The 24,711-nt window shown below is 44.0% G+C and overlaps 2 protein-coding genes across 4 annotated transcripts; one reads left to right on the top strand and one right to left on the bottom strand.

Annotated features, from left to right (window-relative positions):
• Window positions 1–1,566: 1,566 nt before the first annotated feature.
• Window positions 1,567–17,766, top strand: MRNIP (MRN complex interacting protein). 2 transcript variants are annotated; one of them, XM_073649767.1, is made up of 7 exons: window positions 1,567–1,696; window positions 1,784–1,843; window positions 4,758–4,855; window positions 6,373–6,445; window positions 13,742–13,866; window positions 14,699–14,813; window positions 15,099–17,766. In XM_073649767.1, exons 1-7 carry the CDS (start codon window positions 1,637–1,639, stop codon window positions 15,555–15,557), a joined length of 990 nt encoding a protein of 329 aa, XP_073505868.1. In that variant the 5' UTR covers window positions 1,567–1,636; the 3' UTR covers window positions 15,558–17,766. The 2 variants fall into 2 exon arrangements, with proteins under 2 accessions (XP_073505868.1, XP_073505869.1); XM_073649768.1 differs by lacking the exon at window positions 1,784–1,843.
• Window positions 17,767–18,482: 716 nt separating this feature from the next.
• SQSTM1 (sequestosome 1) lies at window positions 18,483–24,584 on the bottom strand. Of its 2 annotated transcripts, XM_073649766.1 has the most exons (8): window positions 24,214–24,578; window positions 21,823–21,918; window positions 21,055–21,269; window positions 20,817–20,976; window positions 19,991–20,086; window positions 19,371–19,597; window positions 19,063–19,267; window positions 18,483–18,872 (listed from the first exon to the last, which is right to left on the bottom strand). In XM_073649766.1, the coding sequence occupies exons 1-8, from the start codon at window positions 24,398–24,400 to the stop codon at window positions 18,715–18,717; spliced, it is 1,344 nt and encodes a 447-aa protein (XP_073505867.1). In that variant the 5' UTR covers window positions 24,401–24,578; the 3' UTR covers window positions 18,483–18,714. The 2 variants fall into 2 exon arrangements, with proteins under 2 accessions (XP_073505867.1, XP_073505866.1); XM_073649765.1 differs by having other exon boundaries at window positions 20,817–21,269; window positions 24,214–24,584.
• Between the last annotated feature and the right edge of the window lie 127 nt (window positions 24,585–24,711).

Below are 24,711 nucleotides of genomic sequence, written 5' to 3'. Positions count from 1 at the left end.
CCCTGCAGGAAGTACAGCAGACAGTACAGAGCACGTCCACCAGAGGGCGCAGTGTCCCCTGCAGGAAGTACAGCAGACAGTACACAGCATGTCTACCAGAGGGCGCAGTGTCCCCTGCAGGAAGTACAGCAGACAGTACACAGCATGTCCACCAGAGGGCGCAGTGTCCCCTGCAGGAAGTACAGCAGACAGTACACAGCATGTCCACCAGAGGGCGCAGTGTCCCCAGCAGGAAGTACAGCACAGTACAGAGCACGTCCACCAAAGGGTGCAGTGTTTCCTGAAGGAAGTACAGCAGACAGTACAGAGCACGTCCACCAGAGGGTGCAGTATTTCCTGCAGGAAGTACAGCAGACAGTACAGAGCACGTCCACCAGAGGGCGCAGTGTCCCCTGCAGGAAGTACAGCAGACAGTACAGAGCACGTCCACCAGAGGGTGCAGTATTTCCTGCAGGAAGTACAGCAGACAGTACAGAGCATGTCCACCAGAGGGTGCAGTGTTCCGTGCAGGAAGTACAGCAGACAGTATAGAGCATGTCCACCAGAGGGTGCAGTGTTCCCTGCAGGAAGTACAGCAGACAGTACAGAGCATGTCCACCAGAGGGCGCAGTGTCCCTTGCAAGAAGTACAGCAGACAGTACACAGCATGTCTACCAGAGGGCGCAGTGTCCCCTGCAGGAAGTACAGCAGACAGTACACAGCATGTCCACCAGAGGGCGCAGTGTCCCCTGCAGGAAGTACAGCAGACAGTACAGAGCACGTCCACCAGAGGGTGCAGTGTCCCCTGCAGGAAGTACAGCAGACAGTACACAGCATGTCCACCAGAGGGTGCAGTGTTCCCTGCAGGAAGTACAGCAGACAGTACAGAGCACGTCCACCAGAGGGTGCAGTGTTCCCTGCAGGAAGTACAGCAGACAGTACACAGCATGTCCACCAGAGGGTGCAGTGTTCCCTGCAGGAAGTACAGCAGACAGTACAGAGCACGTCCACCAGAGGGTGCAGTGTTCCCTGCAGGAAGTACAGCAGACAGTACACAGCATGTCCACCAGAGGGTGCAGTGTCCCCTGCAGGAAGTACAGCAGACAGTACACAGCATGTCCACCAGAGTGTGCAGTGTTCCCTGCAGGAAGTACAGCAGACAGTACAGAGCACGTCCACCTGAGGGCGCAGTGTCCCCTGCAGGAAGTACAGCAGACAGTACACAGCATGTCCACCAGAGGGCGCAGTGTCCCCTGCAGGAAGTACAGCAGACAGTACACAGCATGTCCACCAGAGGGCGCAGTGTCCCCTGCAGGAAGTACAGCAGACAGTACACAGCATGTCCACCAGAGGGCGCAGTGTCCCCTGTAGGAAGTACAGCAGACAGTACACAGCATGTCCACCAGAGGGCGCAGTGTCCCCTGCAGGAAGTACAGCAGACAGTACACAGCATGTCCACCAGAGGGCGCAGTGTCCCCTGTAGGAAGTACAGCAGACAGTACACAGCATGTCCACCAGAGGGCGCAGTGTCCCCTGTAGGAAGTACAGCAGACAGTACACAGCATGTCCACCAGAGGGCGCAGTGTCCCCTGCAGGAAGTACAGCACAGCACACTGCACCGAGCACTTCCCGCGCTGTATCACAGCTGTGTACCAACATGGTGCAGGAGTTCCAGGTGCTCAGATGTTACTCCTGTCACGTTTTCCAGGTGCACCAGGTATAGGTCACTTTCCTTAGTAATCTGTTATTTCTTTATCCCGTCATTTTTGTGTAATGCTGTCTAAGATGAGACATGTCTGTGCAGGTAAAAAAGAGCAAGAAGTGGGCATGTAAGCTGTGCGGAGAGAAGCAGTCCCTGCTGAAGGTCAGTGCAGGCAGTCCCCGCTGAAGGTCAGTGCAGGCAGTCCCTGCTGAAGGTCAGTGCAGGCAGTCCCCGCTGTGAGCCTCCTGTAATACTCCTGTCACTCCTGGCAATCAATCGGAAGCCCTCGCTCCTGCACATGGAGCCAGAGCTGTGGTTGCTATGGGCAACAGGACCACTGTAATATGAGGGGCGCCGCGGGGGCATGTTTAAAGTGCCAAATTTAGCTCGTCCGTCCTTTTTTTCTAAGAGCTATATGTATATATACACACAATATATTTTTTCTCCATTGCTATACATCGCTGTGAGGACTTGTTTTGCGGGACGAGTTGTAGATCTGACTGGCGCCATTTGTTTTACCATATAATGTAGTGAGAGAAAAACCAACCCACCACTAATTGTTGTGTTTGTGCCGTGTTCATTGTGCGGGATAATGTCCTGGCATTAGGATTCTCCGTGTCCAGATTAAGCGTTGTCAGACTTATACGCTGGTTTTTATATCTATTTATTTTAGTGGTTAAAATTCCTAAACTTTTATTATGAAACTTGTAGCTGTTTTCTGAGATCTCTAACTTTTATGTTTGTGCTGATTTCTCTGTGAGGATCTGATTTTTCCGTACTGCGCTGTTGTTTTTATTGATACTTATTTTGGATGCGGCGATCTGTCAATCGCTTTTTACTGCATTTTATTTAAGGGAACGGTCTGACAATTAGATTTATTTTTTTGACATTTAAAGTATGGGATTAATAATTTTATATTTTGATACATCGGACCTTTACAGAGACACATTCTATATTTTTGTGTTTTTTTGTTTTTTTTTGGGGATTGAAAAAAGGGGCATGATCGTAAAAATCTATTTTATGTATATACCGTACATATTTCATTTTTTACTCTTAGTCATCTAAAGAGGGCTTGAGCCTGTGATTGTTTGATCGCTTGTCCTATATACTGAAGTACCAGAGTATAGGGAAAGCACTGGTCCATGAAGCTTAGCCGTATGCTGGACTTCATAGAAGTACCAAGATGGCAGCGACACGATGGAGGGCCTGTGAAGACCAGGGGTCTTCCGTGGGCGTAATACTACTCAGACAACACAGGGTGAGGGTATACCAGTGTGGCAATACTTTATTGAACCACCGCACGGACAATAAACACATAGAACAGTCCCAGCAAATACCCAAGATGGTGCAAAATTATACAGTCTCATCCTTCCTCCCTGCCTGGGATAGAGCAGCTGTGACTTTGGGACTTCCAGGGTCGACTACCTCAACAAGTGGCCCCCCGGTTCTGGCGGACCTCCACAGAGAGAAGGTAGCAGGAAGCTAACAGTCCATCGAGGTACAAGGTCAGGAGACCTGAGGGTCCCACCCTGGCCTTTACGAGAGTTTCCATGAGGCCAGATGACCGGTTGGTCCCAATCTGGCTTCTCCAAATGTCTCCAGGGGTCCCACCTGGCAACCCCAAACAACATATCCATGGGGCCAGGTGACTTCATCGTCCCAACCTGGTCTCACCAAATGTATCCATGCCTCTCTGATGGTCAATGGAGTAGACCTGTATCTTTCCAGTCAGGGCCGTATACCCTTAGACTAGAATCATGTAGAATCCAAATCTGTGTCTCTTTGGGTAAAGCCATGCTACCAAGCTGATGTTCTCAAAGGGTCCGAGTGTCCTCTTGCTTCTCCTTGATTCTCTGATTTAGGACTCTCTTGCTACAGAAGCACATGTCCCTTAAAATAGTTACAGTTGTCCTTCAAGTACACATTCACAGGTAAGAGGTTAGGGAGGGCATCCTCATATCTTATTGTTTGAGCATTTAATGAATTTGCTTAGTTTGTCCACCTGTCTTGTGAGTCAATAAGCCACCGGGTCCACAAACGTTAATCAATATAATTAGCAAACATTCATTGTTCTAGAATCAAAGAGGAGACCACAATCAGGGTTATACAAATACTGGTCTGTTCTTATTGACCAGGCGCATAAATACACATACATTCACAAGTCAATACCAAGATAATAGTGTATTTCTCTTGGATTAACGAATCTAAACTTCTGGCTTATTAAGATTATAGGCTGTATCATCACAGTGCCTTTAGTAAGTAGGAGTATATTGCGGGGTGGGGAGTGCATTGCGTGAAATAACGCATTCACAACTGAATCATTTATATGCTGGAAACAGTGATGGACTGCAGCATCTAAGTGGTTAAACAGCAGTGATTGGAGCTGGCGCCGATCGCTGCTGTATTACTCACCTCGGATTTTCTGTCCCGCTCCATCCCATGCTGCATACAGATAGGACTGTATGTGCAGCATGACTTTCCTCATGTGCACGGCACACTGGGGCGCACCGCGGCACACTGGGGCGCACCGCGGCACACTGGCGTGCACCATTGGGCTTTTACCAGAAAACAGCTTCAACCGTTAGATATTTTAGCAGATTTATAAGCACACCGTTGTGGAGCTAGAGACTGAATGATGAGTTGGGGTCAGGCTCTTGCTCATTCTGTATTTGAGATATGACTGAAGTATGCCTCAAACATGCCTATTGGCTCAGTGGTTAAGGGAAAATAATTGCATATGTTTGAGGTTTTTTTGCACAGCATGTCAGTATATGTACATTTGAAAACAAGGTATACCGACGTTCAACAGATATAAAAAGGCCACTCTTTTGGTATCAGTCTCCTGGACACATATGACGCTTGCGTCTGAAGCTTTGCTTGTTTGTATTCCAAGTGTAGGGCAGAAATGTAATGTGAATATCGCCTTTAATGTAATTGGGGCTTTTATAATGTGTGGGTGTTGTGCAGGATTGCAGACAAGCTGCGGGAGTGCCACGTTGCTGCTCGGCTACTGTCAGTCCTCCCTGAGACCCATTATACGGCTCTCTCATTCTTACCCAATATTTTAATTCTGCAGGTTTATGGCCAAGGTTCGGGGGCTGATTGCAGACACCATGTCCAGAAGTTGAACCTTCTACAAGGGCAGGTGGAGCAGGCGGGTACTGGCACTGATGGGTAAGTCAGATATTTATAGGGCTGGTATAAAGTTCTCTTAAAGGGGTATTCTCAAGTGTAGACATTATACATTAATCATTGAATAGGGGATAACTTTCCGACTGTTGGGACCTCCCCCACCCCCCCACTGATCCTAAGAACTGGGGCTGTGGAGAACCCTGTGTGAATGGAGCGGATGTCGATCATGTGCCCCTCTGCTCAATTCGTTCTTAGTATGACAGCTTCTCTTCAGCATTCCCATAATAATGGATGAAACAGTAATGCACATGATCAGCCACCGCACCATTCACCGGGGAGTCCCGGTGGTTGGACCCCCAGCAATCAAAAAGTTATACCCTGTATCATGGATAACGTTTAAACTTTAGAATACCCCATTAATCAAAAGTACATCAGGGGAAGCGAATGAGGCTCTGAATAATGTAATGGGAGTAAATGCGAGTTTACAATTTAAGGCTCCCAGACACATTAGACTAATGTCGGCTAAACCCACCGCTATTGACGGGTTTAGATGGTCTAATGTGTATGGGGGCACCAACCAATCGATGACTGGGAGAGATGTCGGTTGCACATGTCCGATTGTGGACTGCTGATTGCGTTGCTGTCCCTGAGGCTGCGGGATGACGGGTCGGCCTGCGGGTACGTTGCTGTCCAAGGCTGCTGGCTAACGTGTCTGTCTGCGGGTTTCTGTGTATGGGAGAGATGGCTGCCGGCTGGATGATTGGCCAAAGCATCTTACGGCCAACAGTCATCTAATGTGTATGGGGCTTTAGTGGACCCTTTGGCTTATAGTGATGACGAGTTTGAGCATGAGATGCGTTACCAGACATGGTGGCATCTTCCTCACTGTTCTGGAGGAAGAACAAGATGTTGCACAGCTCCAGTTGAAATCACAGGCTGCGGTGACCCCATACGGAGAGCTGTGCCTCACCCTCAATGTATCAGCTTCATGTTATCCAGAGGGGGTTATCGGGAGGATGTGCTCTGCTCTGCTGAAGAAAAGGCTGTGCGCTGCTGTTGTGGCTCGCGGTCCTTGGTCTTCCAAAATAAGTTGTCCAGGATTAGAAGAACATGGCTGCTTTCTAACAGAAACAGCGCCACTCCTGACCATGAGATCTCTGTGGTATTGCAACTTTGAAGTGAAAGGAGCTGATCTGCAATACCATGCATAGCCAATGGTTAGTGGTGGCGCTGTTTCTGAAGAAAGCAGACATATTTTTCTAATCCAGCCCAGCACCTCTGAGCGAATGAGGCGGCCGCAGTTCCCTGCACAGCTGAATGGCCTGGGGGCATCGCTGAGAAGGGATCCCACTGTTCTCGGGGGTCGCAGATCACCCCCTCAACAATCATGTGATGGTGTCACTGTACAAGCCAAATAGTCTAGTAGGAGGCTCCATGTGATGCACTCGCTTTAATAGAGATCTTTTTGCTAAATAAAAAAATGTATGATGATGAGGGAGGAAACCACACAGGATGAGGATGATGATGGTGAATGATCCTATTTGTTATATGATTTGCAGAAGGATCTGTCCAACCTCTGTCTCTGATGAAGACCCTGGAGATGAATCGCAGCAAACCCTTCTGGCTTCACAGGTAACTAAACCACTTCTTGACCGGGCTATTTTCCATTTTTGCGCTTTCGATTTTTCCTCCGCTTCTTCCAGGAACATAACATTTATAGTTTTCCCTCCACATAGCCATATTGGGGCTCGTTATTTTATGGACGAGATGTCGTTTTGAAGGAAACCATTGATTTTACCATTCAATGATAATAAAATGGTTAAAAAAATTCAAATACGCAATTCCATAATTGATTTTTTGGGGGTTTTCTTGATACATTTATTGTGTAGTAAAAATCACCTGGAAACCTGTTTCTCCAGGTCAGTACGATTACGGCGATACCAAACATACCAAGATTTGTAAGAATGAAATCCTTCGCCTGTGTCGCCATCTTCCGATACCCGTCATGTATTTCTGCCTTGATGGTATTGTGAGGACTTGTTTTGGGTGTTGCTGAGCGGACGTTCTTACTGCTACCATTTTGGAGTAACAACGTTTTGATCGCTTCTTATTTCATCTTTTACTGTGTTTCAACTTCCTCGGGTTTTTGTACCAAAAACACAGGAAAACCTGATACCTGCGTTTTTTGATACTTTTTTGCACCATCCATTGCTTTCTATGGGTGAAAAACGCTGAAAGAAGTGACACGCTCCATTCTGCAAAAGCACAACAGTTTGCCAAATCAGTCAGGAAAAAAAAACCAAGCTGTGTGCATGAGATGTCTAAAATCTCCAAGACTTTTTTGGTACTGGGAAATGCAGCTTAAATTTTGCATAAAAACGCAACTTGTGAACATAGCCTTATATTTCTGAAAAAATATAACCACCACCCCCCAGGTAAGATACGTAATAAGACTGACCCCATCTTATAAAAAATATTTTTTTTCCTATTTTCCACCCCAAAATTTGGTGTGCGTCTTATATTCCGAAAAATACTTATTTTTTAACATTATTTTTTAGCCCCCCACTCCTCCTTCCTTAGGGGACTTGATCCCTCAATCGTTTAATCACTTATACTATATACAGCAGTGCCACTATGTAATATATAGTAAAAAATCAGGGGTCTCCGGTTTTGGGGTACGTTGAAGGCTTTCCTTAGAGGCCATCTCATACATTAAAAGGACAACTGCCCAAGAAGATGTAGATCTCGAATCTAGACTGAAAGAAGCTGATTATATATTTCAATTTCCTCTAATGAAAATGGAATAAATTGTCTATATTCCCATAGATTATATACTCCGCATCCTGATTCTAAGTCTAAACGCAAATTATTTTTCACCTAACAATCATATTTTGAGCTGGGAAATCAATCAAGTAGATTATTGGCCTTCATGGGTCATAGACTTAATAGCATTAATACCATCCTCAAGATAAAGACGCCTGGGGGCCAAGTGGTCTCTTCTGTGGAAGATATTCTTCATACCTGTTATAGTTCCCTCAAATCGTTATATAGTTCTGAAAGTACCTGTAATAAATCCGACTGCCTGTCATATCTACCAGACCTTACATTTCCCAAACTAAATACCTCTCAACAAACTTTTTTAGAAGCTTTATTGTAAATATCAGGGTGCCCTAGTACCCCATCTTCTTGAGGTTTTCTCCGATACTCTGCAGCTTGACTGTCTACCTGAATCCTTTTATGACGCTAATCCTTTAGAGAGCGGATCTTATCGCCCTATTTCATTATTAAATGTAGATTATAAAATATTTACTAAAATCCTAGCTATGAGTCTCAATAAGGTAATTCTTTACATTATACACCCAGATTAAACAAGCTTTATGCCAGGTAAGAACACTACAATTAATATCAGAAGAGTCCTTATCCAATATATCTCATTAATGCCGGAGAATAGTTGGGCCTTGGCCAAGGTCTTCGATTCCCTAGAATGGTCTTAGAAAAATTTGCTTTTGGTCCCAAATTTTGCAAATGGATTCAAATGTTATATACGGCCCGCAGGGCTAAGATTACAATAAATAATATATCTTCCACATCCTTCTCTCTCGGAAGGGGGACCCGTCAGGGTTGTCCTCTCTCCCCAGTCTTATTTGCCCTGGCAGTTGAGGCATTGGCAATATGAATTCGGTCATCATTAAACAGCAAAGGTATTAAAATAACAGATAGAACTGAATATTGGACTTTATACGGATGATATGTTAATTTTTATGGACCAAGTTGAGGATGCCTTACCTCTGGTAATATCCACCATAGATAATTTTAGTAAATATTCAGGTCTTTTTATAAAGTGGGATAAATCATCTCTTATGCCACTATCCTATACCCAGGTAGAAAATGTATCATTAACTGTGGTGTCAAACTTTAAATATGTAGGAATTGTTATTGAGAAAGATAATAGAAATGCCCTCTTATCTAATGGTCTCTCCTTATTACATCATGCCGAGATTAAGTTTTCTTTGTGGGGAAAAGCTACCTTTATCTGTATCGGGCTGAATAAACCTAATCAAAATGATATTACTAGCTAAGTTTAGCTATATATTGCAGCATAGTTCAGTGTCAGTCCCCAAATCCTTTTTTATATCCCTTCACTCATTGATATCCACGTTCATATGGGGCAGTACCAGGCCGAGGCTCAAACTATCCACTCTTCAGAGACAGAAAACCTAGGAGGAACGGCACTGCCGGACTTCTCCCTGTATTACCTTTCAGGTCAGCTGAAAGTGATACGTAGATGGATGTCAGTGTCTCAGTTACCAAATTCAGTCATCTGGCACAGGCGGCTGGGACTGTTTGTTGGGTTTTCTGGACTTGAATAAATCTACAGTTCCAAAATTGTTGCCTTTACGTAAACTTTGTTTGGAGACTGACCAAGAAATGGGTGGGTTTCTCTCACGTTATAGCCGAAATGCCAGTATGGGGAAATCCATATTTCTGGAAATTGATAGAACATCCATCTGCCCATTTTTGGAATAATGGCAATGTTCACTCATTGAAAGACATTTATGAAGGGAATGTACTAATGTCATTTGAACAGGTGAAGCTTATACCCTTATGACTGGGCCAAATTTTTTAAACCTGACACGTGTCACTTTATATAGTGATAACTCTGGAACGCTTCAACATATCCCATTGATTTTGAGAGTTTTTTCATGACACGTTCTACTTTATGATAGTGGTAAATTTAGGTTGATATGTTTTGTGTTTATTTTTGAAATGATCAAAAATGTGACACAAATTTCCAAAACATTTGCAATTTTCAAACTTTGAATGATTGTTCCTTTAATCCAGATAGTCATAACACACACAAACATTAATACAGAACATTTCCCTCATGTCTGCTTTACATCAGCATCATTTGTAAAATGTTGTCTTATTTTGTTAACATTTTAGAAGGTTTAAAAATGTAGCAGTAATTTTTAAGTTTTGTACCTTTCTTTGAAAAAAATATATATTTTTTTTAGGGATCAGTTTTGAAGTGACTTTGGGGGTCCTATATACTGGAAATCCCCAAAAGTCATACCATATTAAAAGCCGCACCCCTCAACGTATTCAAAATGGCTTTCAAGTAGCTTATTAATCCTTCAGGTGCTTTTCAGGAATTAATGCAAAGTTACATGACAAGAATGAAAAAATGTATTTTTACCACCTAAATTTTTCTAACTTCTGAACAGGCCACTATAGCTGGAAGACTTTAAGGCCATTATTTGGCTATGAGTTGCCAAGGCAAACATCAGGACCACACGATCAAGATGTGGGTGCCGATGGGGTTAAAGAGTGATCTACGGCGTCATACCCCAGATGCAGATTTTATACATGTGATCTGGGCTTGCCCAATTGCTTAATTCTTTTGGAGTGAGGTGACTTTTCTAATATCCTCCTTAATATATATCCCTGTTCAATGTGATCCATTAATCTGCTTGTTTGGGATATTACCTTAAGATATCTGGGATCATTACATTAAGATCTTTCCGCTTGAAACCTTATTTTTGGCCAGGAAATTACTGGCAATGCACTGGATGGGTAACTCACAACCTACGCTGCGATCATGGATTGCATTAGTTAATTCAATAATCCCATACGAGAAAATAGTCAAAATAGAGGTTTGTTTGTTAAAATTTTCTAGAATCCAGTTCCGTCAGGTTGGATGGTGAACGTTGGTGGGCAGCCATTTTCAGGTCTCTCCAGAGATGCTCAATTGGGTTTAGGTCAGGGCTCTGGCTGGGCCAGTCAAGAATGGTCACAGAGTTGTTCTGAAGCCACTCCTTTGTTATTTTAGCTGTGTGCTTAGGGTCATTGTCTTGTTGGAAGGTGAACCTTCGGCCAAGTCTGAGGTCCAGAGCACTCTGGAAGAGGTTTTCATCCAGGATATCTCTGTACTTGGCCGCATTCATGTTTCCTTCAATTGCAACCAGTCTTCTTGTCCCTGCAGCTGAAAAACACCCCAATAGCATGATGCTGCCACCACCATGTTTCACTGTTGGGATTGTATTGAGCAGTGCCTGGTTTTCTCCACACATACCACTTAGAATTATCATCAAAAAGTTCTGTCTTCGTCTCATCAGACCAGAGAATCTTATTTCTCATAGTCAGGGAGTCCTTCATGTGTTTTTGAGCAAACTCTATGCTGGCTTTTATATGTCTTGCACTGAGGAGAGGCTTTCGTCGGGCCACTCTGCCATAATGGCCCGACTGGTGGAGGGCTGCAGTGATAGTTGACTATGTGGAACTTTCTCCCATCGCCCTACTGCATCTCTGGAGCTCAGCCACAGTGATCTTGGGGTTCTTCTTTACCTCTCTCACCAAGGCTCTTCTCCCACGATTGCTCAGTTTGGCTGGACGGCCAGGTCTAGGAAGGCTTCTGGTGGTCCCAAACTTCTTCCATTTAAGGATTATGGAGGCCACTGTGCTCTTAGGAACTTTGAGTACTGCTGAAATTCTTTTGTAACCTTGGCCAGATCTGGTCCTTGCCACAATTCTGTCTCTGAGCTCCTTGGGCAGTTCCTTTGAGCTCATGATTCTCATTTGGTCTGACATGCACTGTGAGCTGTGAGGTCTTATATAGACAGGTGTGTGCCTTTCCAAATCAAGTTCTATCAGTTTAATTAAACACAGCTGGACTCCAATGAAGGAGTAGAACCATCTCAAGGAGGATCACAAGGAAATTGACAGCATGTGACTTAAATATGAGTGTCTGAGCAAAGGGTCTGAATACTTATGACCATGTGATATTTCAGTTTTTCTTTTTTAATAACTTTGCAAAAATTTCTACATTTCTGTTTGTTTTTTTTTCAGTCAAGATGGGGTGCAGAGTGTACTTTAATGAGAAAAAAATGAACTTTTTAGAATTTACCAAATGGCTGCAATGAAACAAAGAGTGAAAAATTTAAAGGGGTCTGAATACTTTCTGTACCCACTGTACTCTATGTTAAAAGGTGATAGTCATTGAGGTAATACTGGCAGCAGAATTTAAATTGTTGTTATTGTTATAGGTTCAAGTTAAACCCAAGTTGTTTTTTTATATATTTTACTAACTTATCACTTATATATCTAATAGAAATGACTATGGTACAACAAAAAGAATCATGTACATTTATATTTATTTTTCTTCTCCTTTATTGAGAATAAGTGTCTTAGCAGATAACAAACGTTACAAGAAATCTAACAAAACATGTTGTAATCCTGACTGTTTATTATAATTTGTACTTGTCTGGAAAATGTTTAAGAAAACAAATTTAAAAAATTAAAAATCAGGGGTCTCCTATGAACTCCAGCCCCCTCCCCCTTCCTGCATCTGCGGGTTAATAGCATTATCCGATATGACAGGTTCCCTTTAACTTTGAAAGCTGATTTATACAATTTATCATTTTCTGATTACACATTCCCTTTAATTGTTGCAGACACATTTGGGAGCGTCTTGTGAGTTTAATACCTCTTTTGTAAGTCCCCTATTCTGGTCCCCCACTAGCCTCTGTACTGACCTGGCCATTAACAAACACTTCCCTTGTAAATATGGACTGGTGGACTATAGAGATGAGCTCCAGCTTCTTCTTTATTTAAAGGCCCCGTCACACTTAGCGACGCTGCAACGATCCCGACAACTATACGACCTGTCAGGGATCGTTGCTGCGTCGCTATGTGGTCGCTGGTGAGCTGTCAAACAGGCAGGCTCACCAACGATCAGGGGAGCAGCGACATCGTGGAAAGAATCTTTCCACGATGTCCTGCTCCTGGTTACCAGCCTGCTGAAGCAGGAGCAGGTTGGTAACCATGATAAACATCTGGTTACTAGGGGCACACGCGCACCTAGTAACCCGCTGTTTATCATGATTACCACTCTGCTACGGTGAGCGGGAGGTTACCGCTCACCGTAGCAGAGTGGTAACCATGATAAACAGCGGGTTACTAAGTGCGCGTGTGCCCCTAGTCAGGGTTCCCCAACTCCAGTCCTCAAGGCCCACCAACAGGTCATGTTTTCAGGATTTCCTTAGTATTGCACAGGTGATAATTCCATCATCAGCACAGGCAATAATTCCACCACCTGGGAAATACTAAGGAAATCCTGAAAACATGACCTGTTGGTGGGCCTTGAGGACTGGAGTTGGGGAACCCTGCCCCTAGTAACCCGATGTTTATCATGGTTACCAGCCTGATCGCTAGTCACACACAGCGATGTGTGCTGACCAGCGGGAGGGCAAAAACCAAAAAAAGGTCCAGGACATTCTGCAGCGATCAGCGACCTCACAGCAGGGGCCTGATCGCTGCAAAGTGTCACACATAGCGACATCGCTGGTGAGGTCGCTGTTGCGTCACCAAAACCGTGACACAGCAGCGATCTCACTAGCGAACTCGCTATGTGAGACGGGGGCTTTAGCCCATGTGGAGCTCACCACTCACCATGTGGAGTTTTTTTTCGTAGTACTTGTATTTTATATAGACTAGTTCTGGAGGTTTTTGTTTTTCTGTTCTGTCTTGTGCAGTTCTTCTTTGAAATTTATGAATTAATTGACAACTTGGTGTTGAGGCTTTAAGGACCAGGGGAATAACAGAGGATCGACAAGGAGTTGTAAGATAAGATGTTTGTGACTTGTTATTTCATGGGGAATACAAGTATTTACTAAAACAGACAAGTGCCAAGATCCTCAGTAGTTGTAACTTTATATATAATAAATCATATTAAGGCCACGGCCCCACTATCAGTATTCGGTCAGTATTTTTTCCCAGGAGTGGGAGATAAATGCAGAATTGGTGACTTGTTTCTATTATATCTTTTCTCTGATGGTTCCTCACCTGGTTTTGGCTCCCACTCCTGAGAAAAAATACTGAACAAATACTGATAGTGGGGCCGTGGCCTAAGTGGTAAATTATTCTACACAGGAAGCTGCCCCCATGAGCCGCTGGAATAAATATCTGGAAGAAAACAGTGATGAGGAAGAGGATCGTATTATTAAGCAACACGAGCACTACCACTCTCATCAGGATTGTCCACCGACCACTGTCAGGTTATACGTCTTCTCTGCCATTTCATAGATAAATCTACAAAGAAAACACATTGACTTCAAATATGATAACCATCAGCACTGACCGGTAATGTTCAAGGAAATCAACCGTTTATCAACAAATCTCCAAAGGATTACAGGATTGTTTTTCAAAACTAATAAAACCTCACAATGCTGTTCCAAATTATTCTGCACTTGTGAGTTTCGGCATTAGTTTCTTTGCAGGATGTCAGAATCGCCTCCCAGAGCTGCTGTTCTGATGTGATCTGCTCCCACCCTCATAGACCATAGTAGGTTTATACACAACTGCAAGCCTCTGGATGATCCTACACCTTGAGGTTCATGGGAATCCAGAAGCTCCCACACCCCCCAGTAGCTTCAAATACCTGTTTGCTGCTTTGTAATGGTATTTTAGCAGCTGTACTTAGTCTGATGAATATGTTTCCCAGAAACCTTCCTCATTATGCCTTTATCTGCAGGAACCCATCTGTGCTCTATATTAGCCACAAATGTCTTGACAGTACGAAGATCACACTTTAGATGTTTCACGGAAACTTATGTTTTCATTCCTTGTCCAAGGCATTGTACTATATGTTGCCTTTTGGCAGCAGAAAGATCCTTTCTCTTTCCCATATTGCTCGAAACCTGTGGCTGCTTAATAATGTAGAATGTTCTTCGTAAGTAGTTTTCGTATAATTGGCCTCACCTGCGAAACTGATTATCACAGGCGTGAGATTGATTTCAGTGATCGAAAGAGCCCTGAGACACAATACCATCCATGAGTTTATAGGAAACTCTGTGTATAATTATTTTTTTTTATAATCTTCCATTGTAGGAAACGATTGCATTCACCATACCATGAAGGAGATTTCTACAAGGAGAATAAAAAAGAAAACATTTCAAAGAAGAAGAAAATCTACCAGGACTGTGCTAAAAACTTAAATAAATTGGTAATTGTAGCATAATGTATCGTATGCCATTTACAGAGTTCTTCTTCACTGGATTGATTACTTATGGACACCATACCAGGACTTTAGGGCACCTGTGGGTCTGTTGGACCCATATAGACTATATGACATATAGAGTCAGTGCCCACAGCTTCACCATGTATTTGTGCCCTTGTGTGTATTATATTGTAAAACTGTACTACAATTAGCTTTTTAGATGTTTTATTATGCCATATATGGAGTTTTCCTTGGTAATTTTAATTGTTTTTTTGTTTATTCTCATTTAAGAGTGGGAACCCATTAGAAACAAATCAGTTTTCCTGTAGAACATCAGAAGACATGGGATGCCTGAAATGGCAAGAGAGACCTGCATCTCATACATTACCTCTGCACTCCAGCTCTGAAACATTTCTTCCGATGAACACATCAGAGGAACGTTTTAAACAATCCACCTGCAGTACTGCCAGCTTCCTGAAGAGGGAGCCCAAAACTGACACGGTTTTTAATCATTTTGACCACAGTAAGAAGATTGGGCCAGATTGCTTCAGGACCAGCAGCCGAGATGTTCTGCAGAATAATGAGCCTACTAAGACAAATAGGTTGTCTGCAGAGGTTTCTTCTCCAGGATCGAGTCTGGGCCGGGCAGGACTGCAGGCCGGCGTCAGTCTTAAAGCCAGTTCTCTACAGAAACCCAATATTCAGTCTAATCTGTTTCAGACTGATGAAGATTTTGATGATGATTATTAAGATGAATGTAAAATGCATTTTTTAGTGTGTATAAAAATTCATAATTATAAAAATGGGTGAATTTTGAGTGTTTTGAGACGTTAATAAATATAGTTTACTACTGTACAGATTATTAAATGGGTTGTGAATGATGAAGAGAAAATTGCCCAATGGGGGAGGAAACGATAAAAGAAACATTACTCGCCTATTTAGGCCGCGCCACAAGTGAACTGAATCTAAATTAATCAAAATAGTTTTGAAATTTCTAGAAATTTGTGGATTCATGTGAATCCATGTAAAATAGCGGCCGGCTCTATTTTGCTAGATTTTAAAGGGCCGCAAGAAGTTTTTAGAAAAAAATTTCTCCAGCCATGAGGCCTTTCTCTGCTCTATTTTTCAGTTGACTTCTGCCATGTCCTCCCATTTTCAGGGTCCGTCTACCTCATGCACTGACTAGTACTCAGAATGTCACGATGGCACCGTGACGGCGCTTCGCTGTCATGATGTTCTGGAAGGTCTTCTCACTGACTACGCCTCTCGCCACATCATGACGTTTTGAGGCCGAGTAAGCGTGCAGGGGAAGAAGACCCTTGAAGGCTTGAGTGGAGAGGGGCTTCGTGGCTGGACAGGTGAGGTGATATTCTTAATATTTTTGCCTTTACGTTTCTGTTCTGTGGTCTGGAGAGATCTGAGCATAGCAAGGCCCATTTGATTTGCCTCCAATAGGATTTGGGCAGGACCACTGACTAATGAGGCAGGCAGTGTCACATTGTTCTGTGTCTGGCCTCCGTTTAAGCAGTGTCTGCCATCTTGAGGCAGCTACAATAGCTCAGTCGACCTCGCATTTATGCCTGCCCCAAGGTGGCGGACACTGTTTAAACGAGGGCCAGACACTGTTGAGGGTCCCACCAGAAACCCGTTTTTAAGGGCTTCCGCTGGAGCCACGAACGTGTGGCAGAAACACTACATGACCCCGGCCTTAGTGGAGCAGCATTAGTTCAGGGCAGCAATACTGATGGTGATGCATGGTCTCCGCACTGTTGGGGTATCCGCACACTTTTTCAGGCGTGTGCCAGAGCGTACAAAGACCCCACAATGAATGCATGCGTTTATATTTAAAAGCTACTTGCGGTGCCCATGTTCAGGTATTTTGATAGTCCTTTAACGGACTTGAAGCTAATAAGTGAGCCGACCATTCTTCAGGCGGTGTCCGCTTAGAAACTGTTCAAACGTTTGCCCAAAAAAATGCCCCCAGCTAAAAGAATGAGAACAATCTCTAAAAGATGAAGCCGCCGGTACGTTATCAAGCCTGTTCCTCTGGAAAAACGCAGGGGGTACTCCGGCGTCCTGCACATGACCTTAAGGAGCCCATACACATTAGATGAACAACTAAACCCACTGATTTAAACAATTTAATATGTATGGAGGACGGCAGATAAGCAGCAGCAAAAAGACATCAGACATTGTCTTCTTCCATTGTTCCTATGGTAAGCCCCTCGCACACTCCACAGAACCGAGCATGTGTATGGTGGCTCGTACTGACTAGCTGATGGCTTTAATCGTCCAGAACTGGAACCACTCCCATAGTGGAGGATAGTCTTGGATAATGACTCAAGCTCATAGTCACGAGTTGCTTAGTAATAAAAGGTTTATTTGGAGGATTTCATTAAACATTTAGAGTATTACAGATTAGCCCTGAGGGGCATGGCAGAAAGCACACACATACACACAGGGAAGTTCATTCCCCATCATTGTAATAGATGTGTTGTGTAGACCTTTAATGAGCAGCTTCTTAAAGGGGTAGTCCAAAGGTAAAAAACAAAACACGATTTTCTTTCAAGTACAGCGCCACACCAGTCTACATGTGTATGGGACTCCAGCATTGAACCATTCACTTACAGCTGCAATACCAGGCACAACCTATTAGACAAGTGTGGCGCTGTTTTGGGGAGAAAATACAGAGGGTTTATTTTTGCTTTTCAGCTACAATCTCATTTTTTTTCTTCGCTATTTAATGTGTTTTTTTTTCTGTGACAAGTTGGAGATTGTGTAGGTGTTTAATAGTTAGCATTGGGCTGTTTGAGAGATTAAGATATCAATTCATAAATTCAATAAAAACTGATTTAAAGAAACATTACTAGTAAATTTATCTAGTTTTTGACAAAACTTTGATATAGTAATGTGTGAATTATTGGCAGAAAAACGCTTTTCAGCATCAAATTTGATTCTATGGGGAAAATCCGCACATAAAACTCAGCGTAATTGATGTTTCAGGGTTTTTTTTGTTTGTTTTTTTTAAAAAAAAACAAAAAAAAAAACCGCAGGTCATTTTACGCAGAATTAAAAATAAAGTGTATGAGACGTCTATAAATCCCATTCACTTTGCAGATTAGAAAATCATTTATCATAACCTAATTATGTATATTTTAAACAAGACTGGCAATAACTTATATTTTAACAATGGAAGCCTATTGGCAAAATATAAAGCTCAACGCATCATGAAATGAGTTGACCCCAACTTGTAGGTCTAGATCAGGGGACTCCAACCCATGGCTGTCTGCTCAGGCGAGTGCCACTAACCCTCACCTGCTTACACAGGATGCAAATACAGATATATCCTGTAGTAGAGCAGGGGGCCGTGTGTCCCTGATCCACCACACAGACTTGGAAGCTGCATGTGACTTTATGCCTCATTGGGGAGAACACCCTGAAGTAGGCATTACTAATTTGTTAAAGGATCATTTGGGGTATTATTACTTTTTAAGGCACCCAGGGCATTACTATTTTATATGGGGGACATGCACCATTATAACTCTGGGTATTTGACCCTCCTACAATTTCTTTGCTCACAATTTTGCAGAGCTGAATGTGGCTCTCAAGGTAAAGGATGAGGACCCCCGACATAGGTTCACATTCCCTCTGAACCTATTAATTATGTGAGACAGGTACATGAGATGATTTATTCCATAGTACATGATCTTCACAGGAAACATCACAATGGGCAGAGATGACGATAAGATTATATGAGAACTGCACAATAATATTTCATACAATATTCTGAACATTTGGAAAATTAGATGAGATTTCCCCTCAGTATTCATCCATTCATTGCTCATACTAGTAATTTAGTGGAATATATAGAAGGCAAAGATATAATAAAAGCACAGAGGTGCAGTGTCTATTGGCGAGGAAGATGCCGCACAGACTGCATGGTGTCCAGGGCAGACCCGATGTCATACTGCTTGGCTTCCAGAAGACGAGTTAGCCAGCCGCCTTCATCTGTAAATCCCATGGACAGCATCTGTGACAGGGTCTCAATCAGACGAGGGTCTGCTTCTAGAAAGAGAAAAAAAATAAGATATTATTGCTCAGAATCAATCACTATGCCTCTACTCAGTGTCGGCCACTTTCAATGAGCTTCTCATCCTGCTTTGTTTTGTTTTTTTGTATCATACCCTCATGTCCGCCATGTAAAAAACAAAACAAAAAAACCACAGCAACTTCAAATGTGTAGAATATCAATTACCTGCTGGGAGATGTGGATAGAGAGCGGCTTCTCTTAGACCTGTGGGTGCATGTGTAGCTCTTAGTGGGTCTAAGGGACTCGGGACGTCTGTATCCAGAAGATGAAGAGACTGCAGCTCACCGGTGGACGGATCTACTTCTTTAGGTGACACATGAGTCCAGTCATCATCACCCCCTGAAGCGCTGCCACTGTGTTCACCTTGTTCCTGCAAAGAATGCAAATTATGTATTTTGCTAAACAAATGTATCCATCATCGGTAAAAGATCAGGGGCTTATGCAGTATATACCATAGAAGTACTGATACTCACATTGCTCGGCTGTGTGTTTGCATCCAAATGTACATCTTCCATCTGTTTAGCAATGTTATCTGTGTCCATGGGAGCAGCGCCCTCTTCAGATCTGCAGTTGTCACTCTGGGGATGTTTGGTGGAGGATGTGCTGCTTGGTTGGGAGTCTCTAGCTTCAGAGCCGGGCTGTGGAGTTGAAACCTTGCTCCGCTTTCCACCATGTTCCACATCAATGTCCACATCAATCCCTGCAGGGATCATAATGTATTAGGAAGACATACACACATACAAACATCTGTCACGGAGCACAGAGCCAAGCACAAACTGTATAACAGAGAGGGGCTTTAAGTTTGCAGCAAAGGAGGAAAATTAAGTTCTAGCACCTATAGTGCTGGCTGAATGCTGATAAAGAAATACCACTCACTAAAAGTGTATGAGAAAATGCTTGAGAAACAGGACAGTTCCTGGGCATATCAGATTGGCATGTGCATGAAAAGCAGTTTTTACTTGTTATGGAGATTGATGGCATAAATAATTAATTTTTTTTCATAGAAAAAAGGAACAGCTAAACTTTAATATTTATTTTTCTGTGTTGCATAATATATGAATTGATATCACTGGCAGCTCTTGCATATACCTACCCAGGGGGCTCAGCATGGCAGCCACGCTCTCTCCAACATTCTGCAAGAAGGCGACATTCGGATCGCTGCACGGCTGTGAAGGATTGCCAGAATCACCTTTATCCAAAGGAAAATTAAAAAGAAAAAAAAAAGTTTTGGAGGGCAAAGTTAGCAATTAAATTCTCTGTTACTGCCGTCCAATGGCTACAAGTCATTACTATTAAAAGGTCAATATGAAAAAAAAAAAAACAAAAAACACAGCTTTAAAAGGGAAACCGTCAAGTCCAGAAACGATGTCTACCTGCAGTTATCTGCTGGTAAAATAGAATTAAAATTATGTCCGCAGCTACAGGGAGAAAATGAAGTTATATTGTCCTGCAGCCACTTGCTTCTAGTCACCGAGCTGGTGCAGGTGACACAGTGAGCACGCGGTAATCACTCCCCGATACTTTGACAGCCTGATCTGTGCATATACACTGCAGAGCAGACTGTCAAGCAAAAGGATTACAGCTGGGATCACTAACATCTCTGCACCGCCACGATGACTGGAAGCGAGCGGCTGCCGCGAGGATATCACTTTGATTTCTAAGCCGGCCACACAGAATTTAAACGCTACAGCTGCAGGTAAATGGACATGACAGGACCCCTTTAAAATTGAAAAAAAAAAAAAAAGGCACATTTGCTGCTGTTTTGATATCAGAAACTATAGATGAGCCAAGAAGACAGAGTTGAGTAGGATGCCCCAATATTGTACTCCATGGGTTATTAAAAAAAAAAAAAAAAAAAGCACAGTGCAAACATAATTTTTAGTTTTTTTGTTTTTTAAACGGTAGACGCTTCTATTTACCTTCCGGGGCGGTGGTCTGATTAGTTGGGGCAGTGCATCCTTGTGACTGCTGAGAGTTTGCACAGGGATGTCCTCTGCCTGGGAACCCCCAGCCATGCATCCATGGAAATGCTGGCACTCCATGGCGCATCTTGCGCAGCCAGCGACCATGAGGAAAGGGCTGGATAAAAGAATAAATTGTCAGTGTACAACAAACAGTATGGTCACATATACACGTGTCATTAGAAAGGCTCCTTACAATGGGAGTCGGGAACATGATCATGTTGTGCTCCTTGTGGATTCCTTTGCCCTCACAGGTGCTGCAGAGGTCATAGTCAGGGCAGGTCAGGCATTTGTACCTATTCCCCACCACAGGACCCTCACACCCGTCACAGGTCACGTTGGGGTGCACCACGTTCTGGGGGTTCTCTGGTCCACAATGTGCGCGGTGTTCTCGCTTGCATTCTCTCTTTTCTGGGACAGAAACAAGAAGTGAAATGAGAAGGTGATCACAGCAGAGATCTACAGACATGAGGCGTCATATCACAAGCGAGAATCATAATTCACTAGTGTTGAAGTCCTCTTTAGATCAAAGAACTAGAAGTCCATGACTGACTTCACATGCACGTGGCCCTTGTCTGCAAAATGCAGTGGTGGCTGCATATGCTTCTGTGTGACAGGAATAAAGTGGAGCGCTGAACTTTGTCATCTCCAGCAGTCCCATAGAGAACAAATGGAGTGATTGCAGTCAGTCACTAATCCATTTCAACAAGCGATCTCCGTTACAATCAGCATGGTTCCCTGCATTTGGACCCCTAATGATCCACAAGTTTGGGTGGGTGATTTCATATTAGATCAATGACAAGCAGAGGCATAAGTCAATGGATTACTGTGGGTGCTGTATTACAGATCCACACCACACAGATGTGTAATATAGCGGTTTATATCAGCCGTGTACTGCATCATCAGCTGAATATTCTACCTAGAAATAACTATGATACATTATTATACAGGAGGCAGCACGAACCTTTAATGTACAGGCGGAAAACACCATCATTGATCATTTCCAGGCCCATGTTCAGTTCTTCATCAGTGGAGAAAGCAACAAGATCTCCCTCTTCATCTGGAAATAAAGAAATGGACAATTAAATGCTGTTAAATGAATAATAATCTCAAATCAAGGGAACCATCGTGTCACTTCAATCCTCCCTGTCAGTTGCCTTCTTAACATTTAAACATTTTGTTTATAAATAAATATTTCAATGTTTTCTACCTGTTGCTTAGCAGCAGGAGATTTGAATGGCAGTTGACAACAGCAAATCTGCACTTCCGGGCAGAGCGGATATCAGGTGACAACAGCAGATCTGCACTTCCGGGCAGTGCTGATGGCAAATTATCCTTTTCCAATTATACATGCATTTCAGAATGGAGCTGAGGGCATCCTGGCAGGGAACGTTGTGTTCTGCTGGAGTCTATCCCATTGCTTTTACTGCGTTTTAGTTAATACAAAGTACAAACCGGCAGCCAACTTCCATGCACCCGCTCATGTCTCCAGCCAAAATAAGCATATAAAAAGATAAAGTGGATTATATCCAATTACAAATTCCATTACAAGACAACCATTATAATTTTCCTGCAGAAACAAAGCCAAACTTGTGACCCCCAAGCAATAAACCCAGGCCTGGGCATACTAGGGGGCGATTCTCCAGCATAGGCAGGTACAATGACATGAATCCACCTTCCTGCTCGGTCAAACAGAACCAGCAAGTGACACATAGGACTATAGCCGGCTCGTGGAGACGGGATTAGGTTGCCTTTAGGGGTTTTTTTTGTACATAGTCACTATTACTTTAGGGTGCACTATTATTGTTTGGGGCATTATGGTGGACCAATACAACCTGGACCCTCCCAGTTACAAGACGGGACCATCATATTCCTCCAAGCACAATGGGGCTGATTTTCTACAGTTATCTAGACACAGCAAACTTAAAATGCCCCAGATCTAGTGATCACAGGGACTCGTGCCGCTCGATAAGTTTTGCGCACTGTCTAAGCTAGGGCCGGTGTCACATCTGACATTCACGAGTACGGACTGACCCCGGGCCTCCTGACCCCAAACTCATCAGCCTCTTGTATCATATGTCCCTATATACTTATATGAGGCTGTTGAATCGGGGCCAATGTTGCCCAGTCCAAAATTGTGGACTGTACAGAATTCTGGAGGAAAAAGGTTGTCAAAACGTTGTTTGCACAAAATGAACATGCAACCTTTTTTTTTCTCTGTTGACATCACATTCGCAACATTGTGAATTTGAGGAAGCCGTGGCTTTCTGTGGCCGGTCACATTCACTATAGTTTATGCCACAAGCAGGTGTCAGTCATAGCACTAATCTACTCTAATAGCCGACATACATTTTACAAATATGCAAAAAAACTTTTGCCGGTGTTAATAAGTCTGTTGCAGTTACCCTCTGGGATTTTTTTGACCAAGAAACATTGTGCTTTTTCTTTCCGGTAAGACGACAACATAACAAAAACCAGACAGATCCCTCTATAGAAAATAGGGAGGCAATAGGGAGGCGCTTACATGCGTCATGTGCAGGAATTTGGAGAAACAATTGTCTGTGAACAAGGCCCAAGGAGAGAAGTGGTTTCTAGCTTTGGCAGCCCCGCACCCGCAGCAGAGCCCCAACCACCTTTACCCTACAATGCTGCGACTCCTCCTTTGCCAAACTACATATTGGTCACAGGGCACATTCCTCAGACGTCACCGCTCAGATCATAGACAAGCAAGATGATAAACAAGAGACGCCAATAATGGCCGTACCCCAGAAAACTGCCCTGAGGAGCAGGGGCACAGCGCCAACATATGCCAGTGACTGCACCAGAGCAGTGCCAGGGCATCCCTGCAGGAGAGGGCAGCTTTCTACTCTATAGGGGCATTACCGCAGGAGAGTTCAGCTTTCTGCCCTATAGGGGGCATTACTGTATGGGGGGCATCCCTGCAGGAGAGGGCAGCCTTCTGCCCTATAGGGGGCATTACTGTATGGGGGGCATCCCTGCAGGAGAGGGCAGCCTTCTGCCCTATAGGGGGCATCACTGTATGGGGGCATCCCTGCAGGAGAGGGCAGCCTTCTGCCCAATAGGGGGCATCACTGTATGGGGGGCATCCCTGCAGGAGACGGCAGCCTTCTGCCCAATAGGGGGCATCACTGTATGGGGGGCATCCCTGCAGGAAAGGGAAGCCTTCTGCCCTATAGGGGGCATTACTGCAGGAGAGGACAACTTTCCGCCCAATAGGGGGCATTACTGTATAAGGGGCATCCCTGCAGGAGAGGGCAGCTTTCTGTCCTATAGGGGGCATCACTATATGGGGGTCATCACTGTACGGGGCTTCAGCTGGGGATCTGGTGCTCACCTCTGTAGAACATCTGGAAGGAGCCCCCTCTCAGGCCCGGGAAGACCTCTGTCACCTTGCTGGTGAGCAGCTCGCAGCCGGAGCTCTGGGGGGCAGACTTGCCCTTGGCCAGCGGGATGGTAAAGCGCCGGATCTCCTTGTGGCTCTCATCTTTGCCCAGCAGGTACGCCTTGACTGTGACTGGCATGGCGGCAGGTGGTGAGCGGCTTCTTCCCGGATGTGTGATGTCGCAGCAGGAATTCGCAGGGTTGTGTGCACTCAGCGCGTCTGCTCCTCTGTCCTGTGACTGAGTCCGGTCCCTGCAGCCTCATGCATATAAACACGGTCCTGGGAAATTCCCCTCCCACCAGCTGATGGCACGCAGCTCTACCACCCCCTAACACTAGTCACGCCTATTCTCAGCTAGCCACGCCTTGTTATTTGCATGCCTACTTTGGAGAGCAATATAACCACGCCTACTACACTAAAGGCATAGCTAATAAGCCACGCCCTTTATTG

Source organism: Phyllobates terribilis, unplaced genomic scaffold (assembly GCF_046119375.1).
Source record: "Phyllobates terribilis strain yellow unplaced genomic scaffold, ASM4611937v1 Scaffold_10__3_contigs__length_209671492, whole genome shotgun sequence".
NCBI classification, from domain to species: Eukaryota; Metazoa; Chordata; class Amphibia; order Anura; family Dendrobatidae; genus Phyllobates; species Phyllobates terribilis.
This window is presented reverse-complemented; position numbering and strand designations above follow the sequence as displayed.